This window comes from Buceros rhinoceros, unplaced genomic scaffold (genome assembly GCF_000710305.1).
Source record: "Buceros rhinoceros silvestris isolate BGI_N320 unplaced genomic scaffold, ASM71030v1 scaffold6092, whole genome shotgun sequence".
In the NCBI taxonomy this organism is placed as follows: Eukaryota; Metazoa; Chordata; class Aves; order Bucerotiformes; family Bucerotidae; genus Buceros; species Buceros rhinoceros.
In genome coordinates, this window is record NW_010398238.1 from 58942 (window position 1) to 82188 (window position 23247).

At 44.1% G+C, this 23247-nt stretch overlaps 1 protein-coding gene across 3 annotated transcripts in view; it reads right to left on the minus strand.

Annotated features, from left to right (window-relative positions):
* Window positions 1–23247, minus strand: part of GRIA1 (glutamate receptor, ionotropic, AMPA 1) — a 119724-nt gene that overhangs the window by 11088 nt on the left and 85389 nt on the right. For all 3 annotated transcript variants that reach the window (XM_010131016.1, XM_010131015.1, XM_010131017.1), the window contains 3 exons: window positions 22269–22639; window positions 4431–4629; window positions 3654–3901 (listed from right to left, as the gene is read on the minus strand). In XM_010131016.1, the coding sequence (XP_010129318.1) occupies window positions 3654–3901; window positions 4431–4629; window positions 22269–22639 (818 nt within the window). The remainder of the gene's footprint in view (window positions 1–3653; window positions 3902–4430; window positions 4630–22268; window positions 22640–23247) is intronic.

A 23247-nucleotide genomic window follows, 5' to 3' on the forward strand; every position in this document is an offset into this window, starting at 1 on the left:
GTGGTAAACATCTGAGGGAGCACCTGGACTCCAGATGTGCAGCAGTGAGTTTTGTAGGCTCTGCACACGGGCACAGTTTGTCTCTGGATGCTGGGTATCAGGTGCAGTGCTGTGCAGATATTGCATGAAAAAGAGGAAAAAAGCTAAGCACAGGGAAGCACAAATGTAAGAGGGCTTTAAAAGGCATGGAAGAGATGGAGGGCTGAACCACCCACCAACAGACCTGGAACGTCAGTAAAACAGATCTTGAAAAAGGCCAAAGCTCTTGCAGCTCCCACCTCAGAGAATTCGTGCACGTAGCAGTCTGTACCACTCCAAGAAACCCTCACCAAGGGGACTGTTTTCTTATGTTGCGATTCTACAAATCCTGGCTGCGAGCAAGAGGGATGTGCTGACCCCGACGAGCCTGCGATGGCTCTGCCTGTTGGGATCCCATCCAAGCGCTGAACCCTTCACAAGGACTGGGAGCCTCCTTCAGGCTGAACCCAGCCTTCAAAAAGCAACCCCCAGATGCAGTCAAATTTGCTACAAGTCCAAGAGAAGGTGAAGGTGTAGATTTGAAGAGGGCTGAATATTTTCCCTTTTTTACTGTAACAGCAGTGTGGTCAGTGTCTAACTTCTGTTATAATAAAGCCAGTGGAAACATGTGAGTGTAGCTCCAGAAAGAATCTGCCGCTAAGTAAATCATAATTATTTCCGTCTTCTAAAACAGAATACAGGTTAATTAGCACTCTGATGCCTGAACCATTTGCAAAAGATTAGTTAACTAATGAGCCAAAATACACTGCAGCTTCTATGTGGGTACAAGGTGTTAACAAAGTAAATGAATTGCAGTTTCCCTGAGCACATTATCAGCCATATGATTTGGGGGCCATGCACTAAGCGTTATGTGTTATCTTTCCTAGGAAGCTTCATTTCAGTTAATTGTCTGTCCGCGGCTCACGGGGAGTACACAGAACAAGCTGTAAGGAACTTTAATATCAGTATGACTGCTCCGAAGAACTTGCCCTCCCATCCCAAATACCTCCTATTCCTCAAGTCCAGACTCACGTGGAATTTCTTGGGATTTCTCTCCTCTGTTTTGGATAATTTGGCTTTTTGCTCTCCTTTTGATGCCCACTTATCCTTGTGGAAAAGAGCTCCTGCCAGTAAATGGATGGGTTTTGCAGCTGTATGACTATCTCTTGTCAGACAGGATCACACCTTGAACTAGCTGGTGTTGAAAGGTGTAATTTCTGCCCTGCCATTGCTGCCCTTCTCAGCAATGCCTAAATACAACTCAATCTTAACTTCGGGAGGCCAAAAGATATTCAAAATCACACCCACCCAGGAGGAAGAAGCAAGCTCTTTCAGCAGCCCAAGAGACTGAACTGATGGCCTGAGAGGAGTGTTTGCGCCTGCTACCACACATTCAATTATTTCTGTTCATCTGTAGCAATATCCCGTTCTCACGCAGAAGCAAGAAAAACATCGGTGAGCTATCGGTCAGCATCCCTCCAGGATCCTTTCCTAACCAGCTATCCTAAATGCAGGAAGACCGGTCTAGGTACAAAAGGGCAAAGTGCAGCCCAGCTTCTAAAACACCCCTGCTCTAGGATAGGCCTGGCTCACATGTACCTCCAAACCTGGCTCAGAGCTTTTCTTCTGTGGATGGAAGTGAGTGAAGATGAAGCCCAAGCAAGAGACAGGCTGACCGTGCTGTCACAGATGTCTTATGAATGTCACCTTGCTCAGGGCAACCTCTCACGTGCAGGACCCCAGGGGGAAAACACACACTACACGATGACTGTGGGGCACTAGTGAGATTAAAACAATTAAAACAACAGGAACAAACATAACAGGACAAAAACTGACAGCAACGGTTCCAAAGAAACACCATCGGATGGAAAATCAAGCATTCCTCCTTTGCCATTAGGCCCGTAAGAAATTTGTTCTACATGCAGCCAGGATGAAAAAGAGGAAACGGAAAGAAATGTTAGGAATTTTTGGAATCATGCCTAGCAGAGGGATGTCTGGAGCTGCAAAATTAAAATGACTGATGCAATTTTCTTTTTTGTTGTTTATTCTTCTTACAAGTATGATAATGATTCCTTCACATGCCAGCAATTACAAGACAGGTAGGATGTTCTTGTTTGTTTGTTTTTGTAATATCAAAATTAGGATACAAGATGGTTGTTTAAATAAATAAACAGAATAGTATCATCCCTGTATCCTAATTTCCGTATTTGCAGGACAGAAAACAAACACTGGAGAGAGTGCAGCAAAAAGCATCTCAAAGCTGAGAGAATAAATCCACCTTCATTTGGAGGGCTCCAAGTCATTTCAGATCCTGAACCACACTGGATGCAGAAATTCCCTTCCGGATCACCTGCACTACGTTCCTGAGCTTCTCCAAAGATACTGATATGGGAAGTGCCAAATCTAATTGGAGTTGACTTAATAAACGTAGTAATCAAAATCTTTGAGCCTCGTCCGCCACCAGCTGATACATCTTCGATTCTCTGGGCTGGCTTTGGCTCAGGGGCTGTGTGACCAGACAAATGCTCAGCTGGTTTCTAACAATCCAGAGACCACGGATTCAACGTCTCTGCATTAGGTTACGTTAGCAAGTATATATAAAGCCACACATACGATTTTGGTCAAAAGGTGTTGGTTAAAATATGTTCAATAACTAGCTACATCAGTTGGAGCATCAATCAGATTACTTTAAGCTATGGCTTCCGAGGATTTACTAGTCCCACTAAATCCTCGCAACTCACGTTCCTCGTGCCTGTAACACGAGGAACATGCACAGCTGCTGCCAAAAGGAACCACAACTCTGATGAGACTCAGATCACTTTGCCAGTCTGCAGACTGTGGTACCACTGCTCTGAGAAGGTCAGGTTGCATGAAGCACTTTGCAGGGGGCCAGCTCAGGACCAGGAGCGTGGCTGTGTGCAGTGCCCAAGCTCTGCTACTGACTCAGATCTGGGTCTGCACATATAGATTTCTTCTTTTTATAGGGAGGTCCTTGAAGATATTTCACATGATAGTAGGCATGAGAAGCTGCAGGTCTGGGCTGAGAAGTGCAGAATTTGTGCTCCTTTGGACATGCCATTAATTTGGCGCTTTCCAGGATCTGAACTGACTCAGTGAATGAAAACACACACCTTTTGCAGGGCATTTTCAAAACCGGCTTCCCACCCTTTCCAAATAGCGTTTCATTCTAGGAAACCCCACAATGCTTTCCCCATGAGAACTCCCTCTGCAAGCATGGATCCAAGCCAGGGTAATACCGTACTCTGCAAAGCTGCGCAGTTCACATGGCACGGGATGAGCGTCCCTTCTGGATAATGCTGTGAAACCAATGGTTACACCACAGCAGGCCCCCTGCCATCACCTGATACAGCAGACACATTCATAGCAAGTGGATCAGCCAGGATCCGGTTTCCAAATGCAGGGCTTGAATAATTAGATACTCCCGGTGCTGCTCAACGGCAGCTGGCATTTTACTTGCCTGCACATCACACCGAGTTTTCGTATACCTTTTCCTCCTCCTCCCCCGCCTCCTCGCCCCAAGCTTTCGGGATTAACATGGCAATGGAGATTGAACTGTGTGCACACATTGATTTGCTGGGTGCTTTGGCAGAAGAAAGAAAATCCAAGCTACTTACCTCAGTGCAGACCCCTTTGGCGTTGCAATGCCATAGCCTTTGGAATCCAAGTTACCTCCCACCTTCATGGTGTCACAGGGCTTTCGCTGCTCGATGTACTCGTTCATCGTGGACTCCAAGAGGTAGGCATACTTCCCTTTCGACTTCCTCACCCGGATCATCCCCTCTTCTGTCGTCCTCACAAAAACGGAGGGTTCAGCTGACTTCATGTACGTCCACATCTTTTCAAACACTGCTATTTTGGATCGCTGCATAGGACAGCAGAAACCCAACAGAAGCGTTAACAGCGGTTTGGGTGCCAGCTGAGATTTCCAGCTTGGACTGAACGCATACCCACATGTCGGATGGGCCAAGGAAGGCAACAGAGGTATGGGATGTTAATGAACCTCCTGCCAGTTCTGCACCAGATCAAGCTCTGATTTCTGCCCTATATTTGTGTCTATGGCCAGTGATTTTGTGGATCAAATCAAGGGCAAACCAAGCTGGAAATCAGGAGATGGTTTCTTTTGGAGCTGCTCAGAGTAGCTGCTCTGTAACGTGGAGAACCATATGGATATTCCATATTTGTGTTTACAGTTGCAGAATACCACATGCATTGGAGCCACTATCAGCCTTCTGAGTGACACAGCGAAAGCTGGATTTTTGCTCTTCTAAGGAATAAATCAGCAGGTCCTAACATGGTAAGGGGAAACATGAAAAAAACCAAATCTGAGGGTGAGAGGATGGGCTTGGAGAACTTGTCAAATCAAAATGTTTGCATTAAAGTTTCCTTTTTACCCTGAAAAATTCTTTAGTGGAGCCAGCTTCCAGGGTCCCATAGGCGATTTCTGTTTGCTTAGCCAAGTCCTCTGCACTCTCGATAGGAGAAACCATTCTTTCCACAGTGAGGAAGGCAGCCAGGTTAGCTGTGTAGGAGGATATGATGATCAAGGTGAAGAACCACCAGACGCCACCAACAATGCGGCCAGAGAGAGACCTGGACACAGAGAGGAGAGTCAAACAGCGGGAGTGTGGAGGTCAAAAAGGTGCAGCTCGCTCCTGCAGGCCCATCATTTATCTGGGCATTTACCCAAAGTCATGTTCTCCAACTTCTTCTGGGGAACCAAAATGTCTGTCTCAGTTCTTAAGGTATTTTTCCAGGTGCTAATGTAATTAGAAGGGGGATAAAAAATTCACAGTGAAAAAAATTATCAATAAACCGATTAAATTTGTTTTGCTGTTCAATTCTTTTCAGAGTATATAATAATATTAATATTAACATGACATGGAGACAACTACAAGGACGGTTTAGCTGGGCCATCCAAACAGCGGCTCTGGCAAGGTCTGTGTTGTGCCAGGCACCTGCAGCAGGAAGGAGCACTAGCATGGAGCCAGACCAGATATACCGACCAGCTGGGATCTCTAGGTCAGCTCCTCCATCACCTGAAGTCTAAAATCCCAAACTCTATGGTTTTTGTAAGACATATTGAAGCTCAGAGAGGAGCTACGGCCTTAATGAATAATTTGCCTACTGACATTCTCTGTTTTGTATTCAGCAGATGGTTAGACAAGACGTTCATAATAATGCCTTAAAATCTAGGTATTTTGCACTTGCTGCAATCAAATAATTATCTGTAACCGTTGGATAGCTATAGAGGCAAGTAAGTCAAGTAGGCATTAATTTATATTAAAATCTTTTCAAATAATTTTTAAGAGTGGAAGATAATTTTAGAGTGAAGTCAGTATTCATGCATTCTGTCTAAATTATTTATACGCTCCTTCTCTAGGTGCAGAGCACTATCCCAGGCAGAAGGTAACTTACAGTGCTGTTTGACAAAGCCAGCCTGACTAAGGAGGACCTGCCCGAGAGAAACACTGTTTATTTCTCCAGGGGGCACCCTGTCTCAGCATTGCCCTTCTGCTGACCTGAGTCACCCCACAGAAACACGGTTTACTGGATGGTAACAGAGATGTCCCAGTCCAGCTAGGGGCACTGGAACAGCTCATGACCGTGCGTGCGATGATATGTCCGGGTCTGCATTTAGCCCCGGGTCCAGCTGCTATGGTTTACTGTGGTGTACGGGACTTGACAAACAAACCTACGTGCTCCGACGCTCCATGGATAGAAAAAACACACCATGATAATCACTGAAATTAGAGCTGGAAAGAGTCTAAACCCATATAGCCCACCAGCTGCATGACTTACATAGGTCACACCCTGCCAGTTTGTTCAGTCTGCTTTTAAACACTGCTGATGTGAGGGGACTGCTCCCATAGACATCACGTCATCTTCCCATTTAGATCAACCCACTCTGACATCTCTTTAGCCAAGGCTCTCTGAGATCACTTCCCAGCAGAAAGCAGGCACAGCGGCTGAGCTCACACACAGGCAGGACTGGGGCGGAGTGGAAAGGATGTGTTTTAATGTGTGGAAATCAGACCCATCCCACCACAGGCACTGTCAGGGCCACGCTCCTGGAGAATGATCACAGCAGCTTTCACCCATGGCAGAGAGAAACCGCAGGAAACAGGGCTGCGAGGGATTATAGTGACAAGCAGTGTGTCATACAGCTGCGACTGGGAGGACTTCTGTAGTTATAGACGGGTCAGGCTTCCCTCTGCACAGCAGCCTCGTTTTGGAGCAGCCTCTACCCTGCCTTCTGCTTTCTTCTAACATGAAGTTTTCTGAAACTGGGCAGCAAAGTCCATCTCACCATAAACCCAAGCTCAGTGAATGACTTTGAAGAATCCACCTTTCAAGGTCTTTCAGGAAAGTCTACAGGACCCATCTCCAAGACAATACTATAGTGAGTTCATAAATTCCTTTCTCATTAACCTAGATCTTAAAAACCAAGAAAAGTATGATAAGGAAGATTTTTTTTCAGGTCTATAGTCCACTGGCATGGTTTCCAACCATAAGCTATATGCTGGTTACCCCATCCTGCAGCATCTGACGCAAACCTCCTCCTCCACTGGCAACTGCAGCAACATGACTGAGCAGATCGACAGTCCCTCATCCCAGATTACTTTCTTTTTATGCCTCCCCATCACTGCCAGCCAGAGAGGGGGGTCAGAGGTTTGTTGTGGGAGTGCTGCATGCTGTGGGAAAGGCAGGCAGATGGGCACTTCTCTTCTACCTTATCTTTATTTAAGAGACATACTCACCAAATGACCTCTGGAAATGAGCAGGGACCACCACTGATGCTTTGCCCCATCTGCCTCAGACTGTGGGGAGGTCTCTCTGCAGATCTCCCTCTCTAGTGAATTTTTAAAGAACTAGGATGACTAGGTTGGACTAAACAGCTATGTGAGATAAATATGACCATCGTGCTTCCCATCTGCGGAGAATACTCAGCCTGCAGGACCGTCAGCACACCTCTTTTTTTTTTCGTATTCGGAGAGAGATTGGGGAGGGCTATGGGTTCAGCTCACACATCTTCAGATTGATGTGGAAGATGAAAAAAATACCTGTCTCTCATTAGTCTGGATGATGTGCGCTCAGGGAAGGAAGCTCTCAGAAAAGGCACAGAGGCATTAAACAAAAGTAACCAGATAATGTCAAACACAACAATCTCTGCTGATGAAGGCCACTTTGAGCTGGCAAAATCCCTTTGCATGGCAAATAATCACATTCATTTCCAGCTGCAAATGATACAGCATTTCCTTCCTGATGAAGCTGGGATATTTCTGCGACTTGTTTCAATCCCTTCAGCGGCAGTCAGCCAGATTCCTGCCTCTAGCCCTTCGACATCCTGGTGATATTCATTACTGGCTGATCCCAGGGGGACTGCCTGCTGTCAGCTGCAGATGGCTTATGCTTCCCCGCTCCGCACCTGGCATCGACGGCATGAAAAAGTAACTGGGGTATTGAGACTGGTAGGTAAGAAGGAGGGCTGGGCAAAGTGGATGAGAGGGCTGTAACTTCTTTCCCATGGAGGCCAGATGGGACAGGATGCATCTCTGTACCGTGCACCAGTCTCATCTGGGCTGTGTCTTCTGCTGGTGCTGGTCATTTCTCCTCATGACAAGAGATGCTGTGAGGAGGTGAGTGCTCACTCTCACAGACTGTGGAGGAAAGGAGATGAGATCAACAGCTTGCTGTGACTGCCAGCATGGCTAGGGCTTCACGTGTGTGATGTTTTATTGCACACACTGCTAATAGGCAATGCTTGCCCTCTTTGCTAGATTGACTTTCAGCTAGAAGCTGTGAATCTAAACGGCTGTAAGCACACAGTAGAGAACACTCAGCGTACGGGCTCTACAGGACATCATCCTTTTGCTCTGTGGTTGTGCAGCTTCTAACGCAATGGAGCACTGGCCAGTGATGAAGGCTTGTGGAAGCTAGTGCAATACAATCAGAAGCATAATAATAGTCATGATGAAACATCACACAAAGCAGATGCGATCCCACGTGACATCACAACCCAACAGCACTGAACACAGGTTAAACAGGACAAGTGGGATTTCTCTGGATAACCGTGCTGCCTATTCAGAGTTTGAGCCAGTGCCTGTTACTGCTTACCACCGCGAGTGGTTGGAAGGACCATTATGACCTTGTTCTGCTACTTCTTCAGACCACGCAGGGCAGCAGCAGAGCTACCATCATGGAACATATTTGTGAAAGTGCTTTTGTCCCGTTTCTAGAAATGACTTCAATAGCAGAGAAGCTATTGAAAAGCCTGGACAAAAACCAGTGGGACTTAGAGTTATGTTTATGCTCTAGTAAGAGCAGTCACGGAGGAGTAGATATACCTTGTACTTTTGAGTCACTTTGAGGTTTTGAAAATATCACTCCACAGCTGGGTAACAGGAAATGACCTTCCAGGCGACTACCAAATGTTCTCAAGCCCTAGCTCAAATTCATTTCTCTTCACTAATGGCCAGTATGGGGTTTAAATCCTCTTGCATGGAGAATTGACATGTGCCCATACCCATTCGAGCATAACAAGAAGGCAATCAGCTCTCTGCAGTGTGGAAACGAGTTAGTGACTCAGTCTCTGCAGAGCTAAGGTAAGATGGAGCACACTGGTTAGTACGTTAAAGAAATGCTAAGGGTTGGATGTTTGGGTTTGTCTATTTGATCTCTGCATTTATTCACATTCATTATCATAATAATACTTGCGAATAGCGGGATCTAAACAAAACCAGAATAAGCAAGGGTAACAGTGAAAGAGGCTTTGATAAATGGCTAGTTCTGGGATGCAGAAGAGGACGAAATAGCTAGATGGACTAGGTTGTACATTTTTCATCCTTTATTATTCCTTTTGCACCTACACTCTCCCTTTTGACACAATCCAAATTAAGATCTCTTGGTTTCTTCTTCTAACCCTCCCTGTGCTGGCTAAAAACTCACCCCCTCCCACCCTCTCCCTGGCTTGGGGTCCTACCTGCCCCTACAGAACAACAGCAATAACAGGGTGCTCCTTTCCAACGTTACCCTTGCTGGAGTACGTAGTGATTACTCTGCTCTCGTTATCCGTGGTGCAGAACCACTTAAAATTAGAGCTGGCTGGGAACCAGAATTACAGTGCCAGGAAAAATCCTGACATTTTATTTGCAATTGGAATAAAAAAGATAATGGTTGCAAACGTGCTCTAAACGTAGTGTTTCAAAAATGGTTCATTGGGTCTGTCCAAGCTTTTTATTTTTCTATTACTTAGTGTTTAATTTCTGAAAGGCTAAAAGGTACAATCTAAATATGATAAGCAATTTTTTTCTGCTTTCTCATTGCAAATAATTTTATTTCAGCTTTTATAATACATTAAACCCTTACCTACCACACACATAATTTAAAAGATAATTTTATATCTGTTTAATGGAAAAACTGCAGATGACCAAGCTGAAAATAATAATTTTGATTTTCTTACTTAGATGACCTTTTTTTTTAACCTTTCCTTGCAAAAGCAACTGGATTTTGCCAGCAGCAGACAGAAAAGAATTGTTTCCATTGTTTCCATCAAGTGACTTTTTTTAGTGTTCTAGACTTAGCATTGATGGATTCTTCACAAGGAAAAAGAAAAGCACGCAGCTATAATCTCTTATTTCTTAAAACATAACGCAATCCTTGATCAAACAATTTGCTCTTTGATCTCTTCCTTTACGGAAGGTAGGAAAAGCTGACAGGAGTTTGCCTCTGCTTTACCATCGTACTAGAAGAGTTTTTTACAGAAAACATCAAGATTGTCAGAAAATACACAAAGTAAACCTCATTAGAAAACCGTTCAAGCACCATCTCAGTTCTCTCCCACTTCTCCGTTCCCCCTCCCCAAACCCATTTCTTACGGAGAATTACACCTAAACTGACAGCGTTTTAATCAGAAGCGCAAATCTGGGATTCTAAAGCCATAGTTGCTTTGGAAGGATTTCCCAGATTTTTCCTGTTAAATTCAATTCTAATAAAGGCTCACTTAGTCAACTGACATATTTGTCACTGAATGAATTTATGCAAAAACTGTTGAAAGAAAAGCTCTTAGATGCTTGTCTGCTGATTGTGGGACAAATCCCCTTTAGGTCGTCTACCCACACTACTCTGCTAATTTGATGCTGACTCTTGACAATTTCATGGGTCTATCTGAAGATCGACTTGGTAGTGGATTAGTTGCAAACATTTTGCTCCCCTTTTGCTCTTATTTTAAACACGTTTTCAACATTAAACTCTGTCAATGCAAATGAGCTTTGCTTTTTCTGTGTGTCACAGACCATCTGGCTCGACTGGTCTCACTATTTTGTCTCTGACCCTGACAAGAACCCCAGATCTGCTTGAAAAGTCTGTGAACAGTCATAGATTAAGGAACAAACTTAGCATAGGGTTGCGGAGCTGGGAAGAGCTCTGGGGGCATCCATCATACACATGCTGCAAATCTCTTATCCTCTTGCACTCTGCTATGCCATGGACAGTTTTGGATAAGCTACCAACTGTTTGTCACAAAACTGGAGTGATTTTAATGCCTGTTTCTCTGTCCATCCAGTATTATTGATTTTCTTACCATCATTAGTTTGCATTTTCTCATTATTGAATCCTACCTCCTGGTACAAGGCTGGAGTCCTGACTGCAGTGCTGAGCTTTAACATGAAGCATCAAGAGAGCCCTTACAAACACAGAATTAAGAATGTTTTCTACTGACATTCTCATTTACCCCTCCCAGTGGTACAAATTCCTTCTTCATCTTGCCCCACAACTTTGCTACAGAGGTAACAGCTGCACATTTTGATTCCCTGTGGGTAACATTAACCAGTGAGACAGGGTAAGAAAGCTGAGGGTGCAGAGGTCCTGGTAGCCCCATGTTCTCTCTCTCCTGCTTTTCTTTTTCTAATTTTTGTTTTTAAAAAAAAAAAAAGAAAATAAAAAAAGAAAAAAAAAGAAGGAAAAATTTGGGACCTTCTTAACTTTTGTCTTTAGGCTGGTGATCTGTTCTTTTTTGTGTTTTCAGGCAAACCGTGCCAGTTCATCCGACCCTCAAAGCCAGCATGCCACAAGGAGGCAATATGGATTGCAGAATCCCAGCAGAAGTCCTTTCAGGAAGGGGCCTCGGGGTCATTTGCTGAGTAAATCCTGAAATGACTGAACATACTCTGCAAGTATGCAGAATTTCACAGATTCAACCAGAGGATGTATATCTGTGAGGCTTTAATTATAAGTCGTAGTTTATTTACTGTTTCTTTCTGCCTAAGCTAATGGCCTCGGACAGCAGGATAAGGTCCCTCTCCTATCATTTCATCGCTTCTTTTGTGGAATATGTCGGCACTTTTTTCCTTCAATTTCCCTTTAATGGGCAAAACCTCTTTCTAAAATGAGTTTTCCTGCTTAGTCAGAAATGCATCATGCCACTTGTGGTTCTCTAGTCATTGGAGCTTGGATTGCTGCAGTGCTAAGTATAAGCATGACTACATGGAGCAGCTACACGCTGTTCTCAAGCCATTCACTTAGCATTTTGACAGCCAAGAGGTACCTAACAGCCTAACCCAAAGACTAGCACCCAGGAGCTCTTTATCTGTGTTCCCTGGGAAGCCCTGCCATGTTATGGGCTCCAGAGAAGCTTACTTCATCTCTCTAATTCAGTTCCCAACTGTGGGAGAAGAGGATGAGTCACATTTATGAACGTCACCTGGGTAGGTGGCCTGAAACATTGGTCACCAGGTGGAATTTACCTCTGAGCTGCTACTTTGCCCGCTTTCCATTCCTGACACTCAATCCCAGCAGCAAGAGGGAACTTCAAATGGTCCCAGCTACACAGGGGTTAATTTATGCACTCCATAGCAATGTGCAGGTTTTGCCTTGCTGGGACAAAGAGCAGCCAGCTGATACACAACCAACGCAGCTCACCGGCTCAGGTAACAAAGTACAACGTTAGAAGTACTAGATACCAAGCAAGAAGCACACTGCCATCCCCTCCAGCACAGGCACAACGTGCATCGTGCATCTCCGTGTGGCAAACCAGGGTAGTTTAGAAGATGAGTGTTTAGACAGAGGTTTGTTGGGAAACTCGTGGTCGCTTTGGGCTGCTCAGCAGCTCTGCTGAAAGGCAAAGTCATTCTTTTTCTGCAGTTTTTGCCAGCTTTTGCTACAAAAATACCCCAACTCTCATCTTTCCCTGAAAATCAGGCTCTTCATGTATTTTTCTCACTTTGGTGACATTTGTTTGCTTTCCTGAGAAAAACTCGCAAGGTGGCCAAGCATAAACTTTTGTCAGAAGCATTTGCTGGAGCACCCCAGGAGCTTCATCACTCAGGAACTCTCTCGGCCTCAGGTGGCCCCAATTTTAACAGCACTCATCCTTCTTTATAAACAACAGCCTATTGTGCTAACGTCCTTGGCTGTGTTGCTAGATTTCATGTGCTCTCCCTCAGTCTCCTCTTCAAACTCTGCTTGATGAAAAAGCATTTTTTCCCTCCAAAGTTTTAATATATTTTGGATTATATGCTACCCGTTCTTCATTTTTACAAGATCCTCTTTAGCCATCTACACATGCTCACAATTTAGAGCTCCATTTCTGAGACTTCTGGACAATGTTACAATAACCTAGTTCAGACTTCTTGCAGGGTGCCTTGCCTTAGTTTTTTTTGCTCTGATTTTGTTTTGTTTTCTTCTTTTGTCTGTCTTTTGTCAGATTTCCCATCTGATAAGAGAAAGGTCTTTTCTGGGAGCAGAGTATTTTCTGCACTGGAAGTTTGTCACTCTGAGCAATATTCCCAAATATGTCCTTCCTGTTTTCTTTAATTTCTGATTTAAAATGAGATCCCTCACCAAGACCGTACAAGTTACATTTTCTCTATTTTCTCTTTTGAGCCTTTCTTTTTTTCCCCAAGGGCATACTGTAGCCCTTGTAGAAGTGGTGAGGAATGAGTCTGGTCTGCCCAGTGTTTTTTAGAAGACCTCTATGTTCACAGTAGTGCCTTTTAACATTAAAACTCCCAAACTGTGAAGGGAAAACATGTTCAGTGTTTCTGCTGCCCCTATTTCACCTGCTAAGATCATTTGGTGATGGTTTATTTTTGAAGGCTTCAGAAGCACTGCTGAGATGAAAAGTTGCTCCCTCCCTCCGTCTGCCTCTCTTCAGCCTGAGATCTTGCTTTTTATTGACAGCTTTAAGAAATGGGAAAGAAGAGAATATTCCTCCTATGCAAGAGCATTCCCTGTGTTTGACTCCTGCAGCGGGGCCCCTGTCGACCTTCTTCACATCTCACACCAGTCCACAGTGTACAGGTACTTATTTTTACTGCTTTTCCCTTTCACCATATAAGGACTCATCTTCTCCCCTCTTCCTTTCTACTCCTCTGTTCACATATTTGCCTCCTATTACTTCTCATCAGACAGTGTTGGAGAATTCATTAGTGTATATAACATGCTTTGAAGTTGTCCAAATAACGGTGATGTAACACTTTTGCACTTCTATAGGCTCTTTTATCTGAAGATCAAAGTAGTAAGTTATGATTACCATGATTGGATTATTGCTGCTTAGCCTTTGGATCTAAGGGTAAGCAGCAACTCTTGGTAGGCATTAATCAGAATTACTGAATTTTATTAAATAGATTGAGTGACCTAGACCATGCTGCTGCTTAAAGAAAGGGATGTGTACACGAGCTGTATATCCTGTCCTACCACTTGTGATATGAATCAGCTATCCTCTAGCTGTTACTTGACTCCTTCAACCCAACTGAAAATGGAAGGAAGACCAAGACACCAGCACAGAGATCTTCAGAGGTCACTCCATGTTCTGTCTCCTCCAACTCTGTCCAACCACTGCAAGGCTTTTGACCCCTTTTCTTCGCATGACCCACATTTTGCTTTTCCCAATTACTCAGCTTCATCAAGACTTTCCCAATGAGTAACGTTGCACCTCTGTCATATTTCAATACGTTTGTCTTCATCTGCTCACCAGTTTGGGCTGTTACAAGGGACATTGCTCACCGTACACATTCCTGAACTTCTTGTGAAAAGGGGGTATGGTGCTTCCCCAGATATCAGGACAAGTAGTTGGGATAAAATCTGGGACAAAAGCAGAATAGGAACAATAAATCCAAAGTTCCAGTGGAATAAGAAAAGTTCTCTGAGCCTCCCAGCAGAAGAGCATGAGGTTTTGGCCAGCTCTGGGGATTAAATCAGCAAATTGCAGCTGGGGACACTCTGTATGTTGTGAGCCAGAACAATTTGAACTGAGGAGTTCAACACTTGTTCGCCTGGGTAACCAGGGGATGTGCACACGATATCGTAGTGCTGACAAAAGCTGTGTACAGCATATGGGAGAGTTATTTAAGCAGGGCTTCCCTGTGAAAACACGCTCAGGGTTTCCCACTTTAGCCACAATATTTTTCTGGAGTGCCAACTTTAAAGCAGTTTGTTACAGGTGGCCTTGCAGAGGACACCACTTCAGGGAGCTCAGCTCAGGTCATTCAGCTCCTCACAACATTTGTTCTTCGATAAAAATGTTTGGCCATAGTCCTAGCTGTTAGGAAGACACAGCCCTGCACAGTCCTGACCGTGGCTCAGAGGATGTCAGCCCCCAGGTGAGCCGGCTGCTTGCGGGTAGCAGTTATCGAGAGGGAAGAAAATGGAAAGAGAAAGTGTGTTTCTTTTACTGATTGAAAATCAGCAAGTCAGAGTACAGCATCACAGGAGTCCCTGGAGCCTCAGAGGGTCTCCCGCTGGAGTCACAGAGAAGGCTATAAATCTCGGAGCACCCCAATGAACCTCAGTGCCACTCAGGATCTGGCGTCAGTGCACAGAGTTAGAAACACAAGCAGCACACGCCATATCCATGTCAGAGATGCCCTAATAAAACTTCCCAACAGATTCAAAAACTGGGCAATGCACTTTCCCCCTGCTATTTTTAACTTTGTTTTCAATCAAAAATCCAAGAAACATTTATTTAGTCCTGAAGAAAAAGATTGCAAATCTATTTTTAGCTTAATAAACTTGCTTTTGGATCAAGTGTTTGACTTCCTTTTCTAAACACAGCTGGTGGAACGATTAGTAAAACTGCCACTCAACGGGGAGACTTTGAGCAAATGTCTTGCTGTCCCGCAGCGACCTCAGAGCTGTGGAAGAGTGACTAGATACACCTCATAGGCAAACCATCCTGAGGAATTTGTTTGCAGATCAGTGAAGGAAAAAATCATTACCTCAACGGTATTTAGAAATTTTCAGATGGCAGAGCGTGGAAATTCAAAAAGACTAATTTTTCCTTTACAGATTGATTTGCATTTCCCAGCAATATTCTCTCAGTTGGTTATTTCCTTCTTCTGAGTCTTCTGAATCCTTCAGCATTTTTCCAAATGAAAGAGAGGATAGCAAGGATGGCTACTTTAAAAGAATTTCCATTTTTCCCTGGCTGCCACGTTTTGGTTGCCATGGAAGTGTGCAAGCTCCAAAGGGGACTGTTTAGGTAGATATTGTGCGATTTGTCAAGCTGCTCCTCTGGTGAGTCACTTTCCCTGGTTAAGTACGTTTCAGAAATAAGTGTGGTCATCAGTTCCTGGTGATTTGCAAGCACTGTTCTTACCCTGTGACCCGAATTTCCTCTCCCAGGACATAATTAGCTTTGCCAGAGAGAGGTAATTGCAAAACCATTTGGTACACTTCTTAAAGAAGAGATGACTTTTCCAGAAATTGAAATCCCAAATCTCTTCTTTTATTCTAAAGACCAACCTTGGCTCACCAGTTCAAGCAAACTGCCAAAAATAAACGATCCTGAGTTTTGTCCCCATGGACAAGCCTCCAAGCCTTCTGGATTCACCTCTAGTTGGAGAACGAGTAGGGATGATGAACTAATGTTGCTCCCAGCCTAGCTTGCCTGCCTCGTCCCCCTTGTCCCATGAGCTGCAGGTTGCATGTGCTCCCCAAGGAAACGACAAACTGCTTCTTCCTTCATTGCAAAAACATACCCTTTGCCTTGTGACTGCACAGTGCATCCAGCTGGCAGTCAGCAACCTGGTCTGTGGGAGCAAGCACACCCTCTCCCATGACCCCAAAGAGGCTTTAGCAAGCCCTAACAGCAAGCTCCCCTCCATCACCCCCAGACCTTCCTGTGCAAACAGTGTCAGGAAGAAAAAAAACCAACCAGCACAAATCTTTCCACTTTGCTAATGGCACTTCTGCCTTGGGAGAGCTTGCACAGCTCTCCAGTGACTCCCCAGGACAAGCTAACTCCTGTTCAAGGTTATAGTGGGTACCGCAAGGATGGCACCAGAACTGTGCATCTGGCCAAAAAGACAGGCAGGTGCTTGGAGTGTCGGAGAAGACGCCTACCGAAATCTAGAAGAGTCGTCAAATAAACACTGAGGCTCAGCCTTCATTTCAGGAAGGAATTAAAATCCTTTTAATTGCTAAATGCAGCTGCTTCTAATTTTGCTAATTCTAAATTTTTAGCAAAATAAGTAAGCACCCTGCAAATGCTAAGTTAACAAAAGACAGAACAGAAATAATTCCTTTGAAACAACCCAAATCAAACCTCTTGCTAAAAAAGAAAAAAAGAAAATTTTTGTCCTAATCAATTTCTGATTTAGATCTTGTCTAAAACCAGATAAAATCTTTCAGTACTAGGAACATCTTCATGAAATTCAGAAGTGCTGATATTTTTCAAAATCTCCAGAGGCTACTTTAGGGAAAAATACCTCAACAACTTGTGGAGCAATTTTGCTGTTATTTCCACCAGCTTTATGGCTGAAGTCTCCTGTGGTTTTTTCAATTGATCTAAAAAGAAATGTAAATAAACAGGAGAAACAGCAGAAGAAAATGTTCAGCATTAATTACAGGTACATAATAAACACCGTACTTGCTCTTCCACAGACAAATCGCTGTGACTGAGTGCAACAGAAAGCCTGCAAAGGAGAGCAGTGAAATACAAGCCTGGCTACACACCGCATAGATCAGCCAGAGCGCACTGTTCCCAAGTCACTAAAAACAAATAACGATGTCCACAAGATGCCTATAAATAATAGATTGTATCTATTGACTGGATAGCAGCCAGCATTTTTATCTCTCCTTCCCACCTCGGAGAGCATCCATTCATTCGTCACCTCTGCAGCAAAACCTCCCTAAGCAGCACATTCCCCCCAGCCAGGAGTCACTGTGCCCCGCACCAGCTCCAGGCTCTGCAGGCCAGTCGAAACCCGTTTGACTCTTTCTCCCAAGCCAGATGAAGGGGGGATTGCATCTTGCGCCACGTCTCCTTGCATGCAAAACACCCACAATCCTCAGGGCGCACTGGTGCAGCCCAACCATTTCCCAGCAGCGGTCCCCTGTTGCACCTTGCACAGAGCAGCGCAGAATCTCTTCCTGCTCCTGCATCCCTGCTGATGCTCAAAATGAACTCCTCTCAAGTCTGCTCTCTCCAGATGCAGGCTATGGTGAAATCTTCACCCATCATTCCGTTTGCAGCGCAGGCTGACCAGGGCATCTCCAGCTCTGTTCTCAGTCATGCAGATTATAATGAGCAATTTCAACCTGCGTTGCACTGCATCGTGACACGGTACCCTATTGTGTCATCATATAACTGTACATTTCCCTTCTACTCAAGGTATGTTTTGATCTGAATCCAAAATACATGTGTTTTGTTTCAACAACACAGTTTAAAGAGAGCCCCCCAGGAAGCTGGATTTATTTGTGGAGATCTGTTTAATCTTCCTCTGGCTGAGCACAAAGGATGGCTGCATTTACTGGGCGATACTGTCTGATATTTATCCTCCTGTCAAACTCCAGTGGGGACAAGATTCCAATAGTCACTCAGTTGGTATCTTCAAAGGAAGAATAAATGTCTTTCTGGAAGATCTATTTTAGCCAAATAAATTTCATTTTAGTCAAACATGAGTTTTCTGAGTCACAGGAAGAGTAACTGGATTAAATTTAATAGCCTCCAATATACAGGAAGTCTCTTTTGGGCTCAAACCATATGAAGCAACACATTTTGTGATCATGAAAAATCAAGCTAGGATGTTGACAAGAGAAATATGTATTTTGCTCCCTGCCTTCTTATCCTTTTCACAACAATCAAATAATTGATTTTGTAGAAAATTATGGGGCAGATGAAAAATTCAGATGTCTCGTTTTGCTGCAGAGGAGATTGGGAAGCACAGACATCCCCTCAGTCTCCTCCTCAAAGGCCTTGGGTCCATCCTGAGCGAGGAATAGCAGCACCATGATGGATGTTAGCGAGGTCCCACGCTCCACTGCTGCCACACACTGGGGTTACTTTAAGCTCCGAAGACAATTTATCAAATTGTATTTCTGAAACATGGTGCAATGTGAGACATATTTACTTCACATTTCTCTTGCTGCAGGCTCTCGCTGTTGGCTGTGGGATATTTATTACCCTGGATGTCTGCTCTGAGAATCTCCTTTCAGGGTCTGTATTTCACATTTAATGAGTGCTTTTGCAATTTTATGACTGTTTTCTGAAGTTAAGGTGGTACTTTGCAAAGCCTTATGGTTTATGGCCCATTTCAGACTTCACTGATTTCTGCCCATTACTATGTACATGAAACTACTCATATCTCCAAAACGTTGCGTCTGCCCCACTCTGCTGTGTATCAGCCAGTACTTTGAAAGCACAGACTTTAAGGGCAATGACAGTGTCCGTCTTGCCTCAACCAGGACAAATTAGTCCACGTGGTAGCAACTGAACCACACGAAGTGGGGCCACTGGTCAGTGATGGTGCAGAAGGGGAACTGGAGACTCCAGTGGAAAATGTCCAGAGCTCACAATCTCCTTTGGTTGAAGCTATGTACCTACAATCGAGTCATTCCATTCGTGGCTTAGGAGAGACGGATTCCCTGCTCGTGTTCATGTCGCAGCATCCAGAGGCACAACTCAGACTGTCACCAGCTCCAGCTGGGACTCTCCATGACTGGTTACTGCCTGACCTTTGTCACAGTCATCCAGTCTATGCCTAGACATGAAGGCGTCAGAGCTTCGAGGTCAACAGCTGACCTCAAGCCCAACAGCCTCATTCACTGGCAGAAGAGGGTATGAGCACATAATCCACGGCTGTTCTCTGTCCTGGCCATCCACAGGTCATCAAATTCACAGTGTACCATTAAAGTGCTTGGTAGGTTGTGACTAGCATACTTAAAAGCCTGCATAAAGTTCTGCCTAGAAAGACTGTCCTTAAAAAGGACACCACTTCCCTTCAAAAGCAAATTTTTGTCTCTGTGGGGGACTGAAGTTCCCTGGGGACTAGTCTGAGACTGAGGAACGCACATTCAAAAGAGCAAGAAGTTGCTGCAAACCTCATCACCTGCTGTGCTGAGTGATGTGTCTGCAGTTTTGATCTTACTTTTTTTTTTTTATGATAAATACATAGTGGCATATGCACTTAAAACAAGCATGCTCTGGAAAAAAACCCACAAATCTCCAGAAATTTCCCCCACTCCTTCCCAAAACAAAACTGAAATAAACAACCCGAAACCTCTACAAAACCAAAATACACCCCTGCACTTGCTCCTTAGGAGAGAATGACAGAACAGATGTATAACAGAAGCTATTTATGTTGGTTAATACATTACTGGGGAGATGCTGAGAGGTAGTAGCGATCAGTTTAGAAGCAAACATATAGGAAATATATTGGAATAGAGCAGATCCCCCACCTGCCCACAATGTTTTTCTACCAAACATGCATTTCTAAGTGATGTGTCACAGAAATGCTGCACTAGGTTCGTGTGAAAAATACTTGTGAAATATGGAGTGTGCTCAGAGCCTTTCTGTACAGCAACATCCTACGGAAATTCTCACTCTTCTGCTTCCTCCTTGCTTTCGCATGTCACAGAAATGTCCCCCTCCACCTGCAAACATCTCAAGGAGCTCTTCTCAGGGTACTGGGAGTTACAACGATTTCCATATTTTGCTTCTCAAATTATCTTGCAAATATTTGTAGTCAGAAAGTGCTCTTGTGCTCCATGGGAAAATACTGGTTTCAATGAAATTGTAATTTTCATTATCAGGATGATCAAATTAACAACATTAAAAGAACAATGACAGAACCATTCTCATTTCCCATTTCAAAGCAAAATAAAACAACACTTTGAAATGATGATTCAAAGCATGTTGTTCAGCTAGTGCAAATCTTGTTATTTGCATCAAAACCACTAATTTTTCCCTGACACTTTTTATTAAAGAAGTTTCCAAATTTGCTATTCTGCGAAGTCTCAGCTCTTCACCTCTCCACACTCCTCCTTGGAACAGAAACAAGTTATTGTAATGTCCCCAAAGGAAGACATTCTCTTTCCTAAATAAGAACGATGATGACAAGAGCAACTATGAGAACGAAAATCACAATAACCTGATCTTAATGCACGGGGCTGTGTTACAAGGCAGCAACAAAGTTGAAATTCCCTCTGCTGGGAAGACCTTCCAAATGCTCTGCCTGGACGGCTACTAATCAATGATCAGACGATAAAACGTATTCATAAAAGCCCTGCAGGCTCTTATCTCCCTGCTATCATTAATATCTGGACAAACTGACATCCAATAGCCCATAAGATGCTGCCTGGCCACCCCCCGCCATCCCGTGGGAGCTCTGCTGAGCTCTGTGGTTATCTCCACTTGCCGAAGAGTTGTGACTCCTTCTCATGCCCAGAACTTTGATACCATCCCAGCATGCAGGAGATTAACTTCTGCCTACTGTGTTCACCCACAAGACACGTATCTCTGCTGAAATTTCCTTTGAAGAGGAGGAGACATAGCCCAAAAATGGAAGAATGGGGAAAGAAGAAAACAAAAGGCCTCTTTGCTGTCTTTTTTTTTCATCAGAACATCACTTCAGATACCACCATGGTATGTAAATGCAGACAATGCATATACTGACTGTAAATTAATTCTCATGACCGGCAGTACCTCTGGCATGAGTCAAACCCTGCCAAAAATTGTTCTTAGCCTAAACAAGGACATGTGTGCCTCTCAGAGCTGTGGAGAGGGTGAACGACAGCTCTGTGGCCTGCAGCATCCAGCAGCTCCAGTGCCTGACCTGCGCACGTGCTCTTCCCCCAACCCACATCCAGAGCAGACCTCTTGGGAGAGATGGCTACATCTGATACGCACCCCAAGCCCCAGCTCATTAACCCTTTTCAGCCTCACGGACACTAATACATCTGCCCTGAACACAAACCACTGGAGGCATCAAAAACCTTATCCCCTGCAGGATCAGATCCTGCCTCATGAGTATACACATACCACAGGAAAGATCCCTCAGTTATTACAGATATTACGTACTGGACATATAATTTGTGCAAACAAGTAAGAAAATCAGAGCCCTGCTTGTAGCTACTTGGTTCCTTTGCTTTTAATTCTTTTTCTTTTCTTCTCTTACACCTTTGTATGAACGAGGCATTGAGAAGATACGTATATCACGGGCTCCTGCAGTAGGCAAAATCTCTGGACTAATGCTTGTGTGAATACAGCTCTCAGCCGTGAAGGAGGCATTTCCAGATGTTATTTACAAATAGCTCTCTGCTTGTGCCTCTTGCGCATTTCACACAGTTTTCCAGCCACCTTATATTGTGCCAGCTTTTCCAAGAAAAATTACCAAAAAGTAATCACAACAGTCGTTCACCAAAAAGTCATTCCCTTTAGGAACACTTTGGACTTTGGATCCTACTGAGCTTTCAAGCAGCAGAACTACTGACTGAAACGGGATCCAGAAGGACAACACAGAACTCAGAACTTCTCAGAGTTCCTGAAGGCCAATAATACTTAATGCCACTTGGTGTGCTCCAAAAACTTTGGCACAGACCATATAACCTTTCACTGGGCACCTACTGTATTAGTTCTCTCTACTGTGATGGAATTCTATAGCTTCCCTATAATGCTAGAACAATCTTGTTTCTAACAGCAACAAAACAAACAACTGACAAAAATTGATTGCAATTGGGTGGCTTTAGAAAATCGTGTTTGTATTTCTGTAAATTCCCTCAAAGGAACTCCCCAGGTATAAATTTAGAATGGTATTTTCATGGTCTCGAGTTTGATGTCCCAAGTTCATGGCTGTGAGACCTGTGAACCCTTGGATTCTTTCTGAAACTGCAACCGATTCACAAAGCTACACTACGGTTCAGGAAGGAAGGCCAGAGAAGAACCTGTTCAGCCCCACAGATGCAGAAAGATTAAACCACCCAAACTGGAAGATTTATTGGGGAAGTCAACTTACCTTGGAGAAATATCACATCCTTGCTGCATGAAAGCTCCTAGGGAAAACCAGAGACTGTTGAATATCCCAAACTCATTCGTCTGGTCGTTGGCTGGCTGGTCTCGCCCTTCCTCGAATTCCTCAGTGTGCCACTCGTAAGGACTGAAGCGACTCACCAGGAAGAGGACAACGCTCACTCCAATGTAGGCAAAAACAATGCACATCCATATCTCGTAAGCCAAAGGATCCAGAAAGGAAAAAACTCCTGGTTTGGACTTCTGAGGCTTTTTTATCATGATAGAGATACCTAAGCTCATGAACGGTTTGGAAAAGTCTATAACTTCTTCTCGAACCAGAGTGATGGTTAATGGTGCCACAGCCACATCTGCCCTCTGAAAAGGAGACAGAGAGGAGATTTGCATTCTGGGGATAAAATGCATCTGCTATCTGCAGCTTATGCTCCTTTGATCCCTGTTTACCCCTGCTATCTTAGAAGAAATCAGACAAAACCAACTGCAAGAGAAAAAGGAGCAGCCCATAATATTGGTGGGTTATTTCCATTTTTTTACTACTGATTACCAGTTCTGTTTTGAAACCACCGTGTTTTCTTTTTGCAGCCAACTAGCTCTTCTCGTCTGATTTATCCACTGTTGCCACAGTCTGATGCAGATGATTTCTGCTAAAAGAGCTTTATCCTCTAGACATCAAAAGAGGGAAAAAAAGGCCAATCACCTGAAAAAGGATGCCAGGATGTTTACCTCCATCAGAAACTGCTTTTTGACTGCATAACTGATACAAGAGAAGAGGAAAATGTTCCAGTGACACTGATGTGCACTCTCCACCTATTTTACAATCCATCTTAAAAATGGAAAGGGATACGCATTGAAATGGCTGTCGGCATATACCGTGGAGCTACCAGCAGGAGACAGATCATCCCCCGCTCCAACACAGTGACACAGAGACTTGGGCACTGATGATCCCTACGCTAATTTCCCCTTTC